The following is a 6,033-nucleotide window of genomic DNA, read 5'->3' as shown; positions in this document are numbered from 1 at the left end:
CGCGCTGCGCGTCTCCTTGGGCGCTGGGTGATATCTCATTGAGATTATCTCGAAAACTCAACATGTAGAAGATTTCGGACAATAACTTCTTTTTAGGAGGGTGGAAGCCGGAAGGCTCTTCAGAGAAGTCATAAGACATGGCTTCGCGGACTCCATCCGTTCGAGAGTATCCACGATTTCGAGCCATAATGAAAACTTGGAACAATTTGTGAGGGGAGAAGTCATGATATCGATCGAACAAGTTATCCAAGAAGATTCACTCGATACACATCCAAGAGACTCGCAGAAAGAAAAGTGTGCGAGACCGCTCTTAGAGTTCACGAACCGCCTAGAGCTCCGACTGGTGTGGCTCTTGGAGAATCTGGTCCGAAAATACCGTAGATGAAATCGTTGATCATGAGCAGGGCAGCCTTGGGTTGGTCGGTGGGCACAAAATGGCCAGCACGGTACACCTACAAAAGTTGGTAACTTGATGCTATACAGAATCTTCAGCATCTTACTTGGAAGAAGCTGAACATCCCACTCTCCTGATAGGTGGCACTGCGGAATTTACCAATCGAGATTCCGCTATCATCCTGAGGGGAAATGCCGCCATCAACCAAGGTCCGGGGAGTCGAACGAATCGGAGTGCATACCGGAACGTTGGTTTGGCAATAGACTCACCTCATACTCATAGCGGGGAGCGTTGATGAAAGATTGACGGCCCGGCCACTCCATCGCATCCGCCACGTGCTCGTAGCCAATCCAGTTACAGATGAAATCTTGATCTCCGTCATACAGAAGAACCTCAGAGAGTCATGTTGAGCTTAGTAAGCTCAGCTCAAACGAGGAACTTGTCATAAATTAATCATAGACTATGATTCATAGTGCAGTACTAGCAGCATAATGAAATGATAGTTCCGAGAAACGATGACGGTTTTCCTAGAGGCAACAAAGTGAAGGCACCAATGGGACCAACTTCACTCATGCCGACAGAATTGACGGTTTCAGGAACGAACTAGTTATCCGGAAGAAGTATTTCGCAGGGCCTCAGGTTCAGGCCCTAGACTATCCATAAAGTAAAGCCAACAGTGACCGTTGAACAGTCACTCACACATCACAAGACGACAAGTTAGATGATACTAGTAGTAACCTACTACACTCTTTTCATATCGCACTTTCAGTTTGAAAAAATTCAAGTCAGACACTCCGCAAGCACTCAAGTCGTGACATTGCGTGGGACTCACCCTGATTCCGGCATCAAGCACGTCGGGTAGAAGTGTCTCGAATGGCATGATCCTATCAATCTCGAAGTCCCCCGCCTAACTCAATCACTGAACGTGAGGTGCCACATACATACACGTTGCTCACATAAGAGCAAGTCCCGAATCTCTTGTTTACTCCAAGCTTCCTCTGCACATCCCTCCTGTTCAGATACTTTACGAACTGAGTCAAATTTTTCGAGAGGCTGAGTTACAACTGATGCCATCGCATTCATCGATGCTAACGTAGCAAGGATTCATGTTTGGTAATAACTCACGCTGAAGTCTAGTCCATCTGAGTTACCATCCGTGTGAGTAATCCTCATGTCGTATCTGAAATATGGCCGATCACCCGGTCTAGTGAACAACGGCATACACGTCGATGCCTCGTCTGTTCAAGGGGGCAAAGGTGGCGCCAAAGATACAAGTTGTAGCATTCTCGCAGAACGAGCCTGACATGAGCGCTCCCTCCCTCGGAGAACCCTTCCCTACGGCAGCCTGACAGGCACTGTCTTATTTCACTCGAGCATTGCCATGCTGCTCCAGTCTGCGCCACGTATCTGATTAATGATCCATTCAAACTGCCGTTAATATCAACTCTTTAATCGTACTCCTTGTAGGTGGCGATGTGGGGAGCAGTACAGCTTTCGAAGGCCATATGGGGGTAATCGAGAACTCTGGAGGGAGCAATACGACATATGATATCTTCACGATAGGGGCGCCGCCTACTGGAGTGCAGCATTCATCCATCCATTCCCGATGGCTAGTCCACGAAGGTTAATATTAGGTTCGGTCCCTCGAGTATTTTCTCGCCATATTTTATGAGCTATGGCGGGTATGTAATGACCTGAATGTTCGATTGACGTCCCGGCACACCGCCTCACAATAGAGTTACCAGCATACGACTCCCCGGTAATGTAGAAGTCCTTATCTCTATATTGCTTATGTTTAGCAAAGAATTCCTGTAGGGCCATGTACCTTCCAACTTGAAAGATCCTAGCTGAATCATGTATATATCAGTTGGATGTTCCAACTGATATATACACGATGCATACAGTAGACATCTTCGACCTACAAGTCGTCAGCTGCCTCGAAGGAGCCATTCGTCACGAGTGGTCCGTCAGCGAATCCTGCTCCTGCAGGCTGGTCAACGAAGAGGAGATTGGCTCGCGTATTCCAAGAATACCTCATGCCGAACGTCCAGTACGTCATCACTGATGAAGGATTATTCTCACGGGTTGGGCTCGGTATCCGTTCCATCATCATTAGCCTTGCATGGTCCATTCTCGTGGAAGAGTCCTGTCATGCTGCTGCAGCCAGGGCCACCATTAAGCCATAGGACGAGCGGGTCCTGGGCTGGATCAGAACGAGACTCGAAGAACCAGAAGAATAGTCTGATCACACTTCACATACACGCCAAGACGGATCAGTAAATGTTCACCTTCTTCCATGGCTACCATTGAAATAACCGTATATTTGCTTAACACTCGGGTCGCAGAGGGAGTCGCCACGAGCTAGGAAACCTGTGCTGCTGAGTCCACTCTGGTGTTGCTGCGCTTGGAGTGGCTCGGCCTTCTCAAATGGAGCTGAGGAGAGGGACGGGACAAAATGTCGTGGATGATCCGCCATGAATTGATGCCACGAGGCGAGCTCAGTACTGAAGATAGTTAGCAAATACCTTTTGGTGGATTGTAGACCATCCAACCGCGCGCCCAATGGATCAGCAGGAATGCAATGAAGCAGACGAGAGACATCGATGATTTAGAAAAGTCCACCTTGTGCCAACACTATTGATCGTCTAGCAGGGGGCAAGCCAGTGGACAGAGGCTTTCAGACGAAGCCTCTTTCTTAGATCAGTGTGAAATGGGCGGCCGATTCCACCCAATAACTGGCTTGAGTACGTTATTAAAAAACGTAATGTTTCCTCTAAAGCTGGTACTTGTTGTAATGATATTCTGTATATGCGTGCAGGATCTCACGTTGTTCCTGCGGGACTATCACCACCATGTCGTCCCATCACGTGTTCCAGTACTTACTGTAGGGGCCTCACATCAAGCTCTATTTTTATTAACGACTCTTTGAGAGTCTCCTTATCTATGCACCTCCCCCCTATTCTCATTCGAAGTCACCTTTACGTTGGCAAAGCGACCCCCAATCAACAGCTAGTACACTGCAAGGCCGTATGAGGCGATGTGAGTGGACTTCATTGAGATACAATGAACGTATGAACATCTTGTTGAGTTGTGTTGGACTGTGGTCGTCGTAGCTTTGACGGTCATGACCGGAGTAGAGTTGTGTTGGTTGGAAAAGATAGTTCGAAAAAAAAACCGAGCTTACGGCTATCGCCCGTCACGTGAGGCGGTGATGTGACATGGACTCCACGACGTGGAGTCTCCACGTCGTGGAGTATTTATGGAGCGTCTCTCGGGGCTTCCGGCAGAAGTAGAATCGTCGGCGCTCAATGAATACCGTCATTATTTGTCGTAAGTTGGACCCCGTTTGGGTGCGGAAGAATGCATCCGGAACATCCATCAACTTTAAAGTGCCATACCCTCTTGTAGCGTCGAGAATCGAGTACAATGGATCCTGTCGAACAGGACAGGCCTTGAGGTGTTGCGCGGTCTCATCGTTGGGCTCCCTGAAGGGCAGGTGGCTGAAATATTTCATAGTGAAATATTTAAAGAATGTTTCAGTGAAATATTTCAACGAAAAAAGTTTCAGTGAAATATTTCACTTTTGGCGGATTTTTCGCTCTTTTGAAAGGTTTACATCAATAACTAGAGCTTGAGGACTCTCATCATGGATCACGGGCGTAGTTTACCCTATCCCGGTTGAAGCACGAAATACTCCAGGCGAACCAACGGCATTGATCTTTCTATCCGATAGGACCTAATAGGTCCGACCTATTGCGTGGTCCTGCAGCGGCTGCAGGCTGCAGTGCAGCCTGCTTGTACTACTAGGGCGTATCTCCTGGCGGTGATATAGTCAACCCACCCGCAGGTATTGATCTCATCATAAGATCCTTATGAAGAACAAAATAGCCTCAGACAAAGTGTGCAAACTTTCGGTTATGGAATACTGAAATTCAATGTAATGGAGTTTCAACGATCTTCGTCTCCATTGTCGACAGCGCCCTCCAGGAGGGCGCTCGAGAAGGAGGGCCCCTCCTTCTCGAGAAGTCGGCGGGTGCTCCATCTCAAGAAGGCATCCCTGAAAATCTTCTCCGTCTCGGGCGGTTGGCGATAGGCATGAGATGGATTTGTATCGTACTACATTTTAATCAAATGATTTGATCACAAGAGCTCATCCAAACACCAACTCCAGTTCATCATTGAAAAGCTCGAATTTTGAGCTTCGAAATGGGGCCCCGTATTCCAAACTCGCTCTTATCTTACGGGATGTATGATGATGCGTGAAAACACTCCGGGCGGCTTCCACTAAGAGATTTCAACTAGCCCATAAAGATTGACATCGCCAACTCCTTCAGATTCGTCAATCTGGCGAATCTTAAGATTAAGACTCTAACGTCACAAACTTGAAAACTTAAAGAACGTTTCAGAAGTCTCTTAGTCTCAACTTGAGACTTCCAGACTCTCAAGTGTAAGGAAACTAATCTCGAAATAAGATCAAGCTAGAGCTACAGTATTGGTTCTAAACTAAGCAACGTTTGGGAAACTTACAGCGAAAAACAGAAGCTGTGCGTATTTTTCCCAAAATCAAGTTAAACACCAAGTGAGAAAAATGCTTTAGAACTTCATTAACCGGGGATCGTGCTCACGGGGTTTGTGGCACGCGATTATCTACTTCGGCGAAGAATTATGATGTACTTATCCGCATTTCCGCGAGTTAGGGACGGGATAAGGCAAGCTGATTGAGCCTCACCGCAATCTCAAATAAGTCCCTGAGGACGTGGGTTAGCGGAACGAACTGACGCTCTTGCTCACCTTGCTCAAAAAAAACTAACGTTAGATCATAAATGTTCCCAAATTGAGGGCGAGTCCCAGGGGATTGAGTAAAGTTTACTCAGTAAACTAACCGGTTCTCATCCTTGAGTGAGACTATCTTATTTTAGGTTCTCGAGTTCTTCACCGTTTGAAGGTAGCCTACCTTCGAACGGTAAAGAACTCGAGAACACCTTTTACTTACCTACCCTATGTGGGTAGAGTGTAAGTAAGAGTCTGTAAGAGTGCTGTGCTGAGAGTTACATCCTACGAGTGATGAATCCGAGGCTGTGCGACTTAGCTCGACAGGCTACCGAGGTAGCAGAGCCTGATGCATCATCGCCAACGGGATGCTGTCTGAGGGAAATTTCCCCAACAATAACTAGATGCCTAGTTCTGTTTGTCATTTAAGCTAGAGAATAAGAGTCTTATTATAAGACGGGCGGAGGGAAACATATTTTTCCTCCAGCTTGGTAGTTAGTTTTATTGTCGGGAATCTTTGAAGCCTGCGTCGCAGGCCCTGCGAATCGGAATCTGGGGAGCGGCTTCCGAGGAGCCCATGTAAGCACAAACATAGAGCACGCACAGTGTTTCCGATGCATTGAATTTTGATCATATCGGCTCAGACGAGTGAACTGAATCAGTTCGACTGATGAATGAGCTGCCGATAGCTTGACTGAAATGTCTAGTGCCACAGTTTCTTCGACAGCAGCAGCGCAACGATGGAACTCTCCTCCTGAACAGTTGTACAGAATAAAACTGTGCCGAGCAATCGTGGAGCGCCGGTCACGCCTCAGTGGCGGAAATGCATGAGGACGAACCTCTTTTCAGCTATGTGCTAGAAGCGATAG

At 47.4% G+C, this 6,033-nt stretch overlaps 3 protein-coding genes across 3 annotated transcripts in view; 1 reads left to right on the top strand and 2 right to left on the bottom strand.

Moving 5' to 3' along the window:
- Window positions 1–235: 235 nt before the first annotated feature.
- On the bottom strand, window positions 236–2,215 carry Pmar_PMAR025843 (Serine carboxypeptidase, putative; the record flags this gene model as incomplete). The annotated part of the gene is made up of 11 exons (XM_002766692.1): window positions 236–452; window positions 501–575; window positions 664–786; window positions 1,227–1,301; window positions 1,351–1,425; window positions 1,520–1,574; window positions 1,618–1,693; window positions 1,734–1,801; window positions 1,853–1,918; window positions 1,971–2,088; window positions 2,137–2,215. The coding sequence occupies 11 exons, from the start codon at window positions 2,213–2,215 to the stop codon at window positions 318–320; spliced, it is 945 nt and encodes a 314-aa protein (XP_002766738.1). The 3' UTR covers window positions 236–317.
- A 101-nt stretch (window positions 2,216–2,316) lies between these two features.
- Window positions 2,317–2,635, bottom strand: Pmar_PMAR025842 (hypothetical protein; the record flags this gene model as incomplete). The annotated part of the gene is made up of 2 exons (XM_002766691.1): window positions 2,317–2,427; window positions 2,477–2,635. Coding segments are annotated over 2 exons (270 nt in total), but the record flags the coding sequence as incomplete, so codon positions are not given.
- A 2,759-nt stretch (window positions 2,636–5,394) lies between these two features.
- The window catches only part of Pmar_PMAR025841 (hypothetical protein), a gene marked incomplete at both ends in the record, with an annotated part of 5,257 nt that continues 4,618 nt past the window's right edge, over window positions 5,395–6,033 (top strand). Inside the window, one exon of the mRNA XM_002766690.1 lies at window positions 5,395–5,407. Within this exon, the coding sequence (XP_002766736.1) occupies window positions 5,395–5,407 (13 nt within the window). The remainder of the gene's footprint in view (window positions 5,408–6,033) is intronic.

This window comes from Perkinsus marinus (assembly GCF_000006405.1).
Source record: "Perkinsus marinus ATCC 50983 genomic scaffold scf_1104296972058, whole genome shotgun sequence".
NCBI classification, from domain to species: Eukaryota; Perkinsozoa; order Perkinsida; family Perkinsidae; genus Perkinsus; species Perkinsus marinus.
Note: the sequence above shows the minus strand (reverse complement) of the source record. Positions and strands in the feature narration are given on the sequence as shown.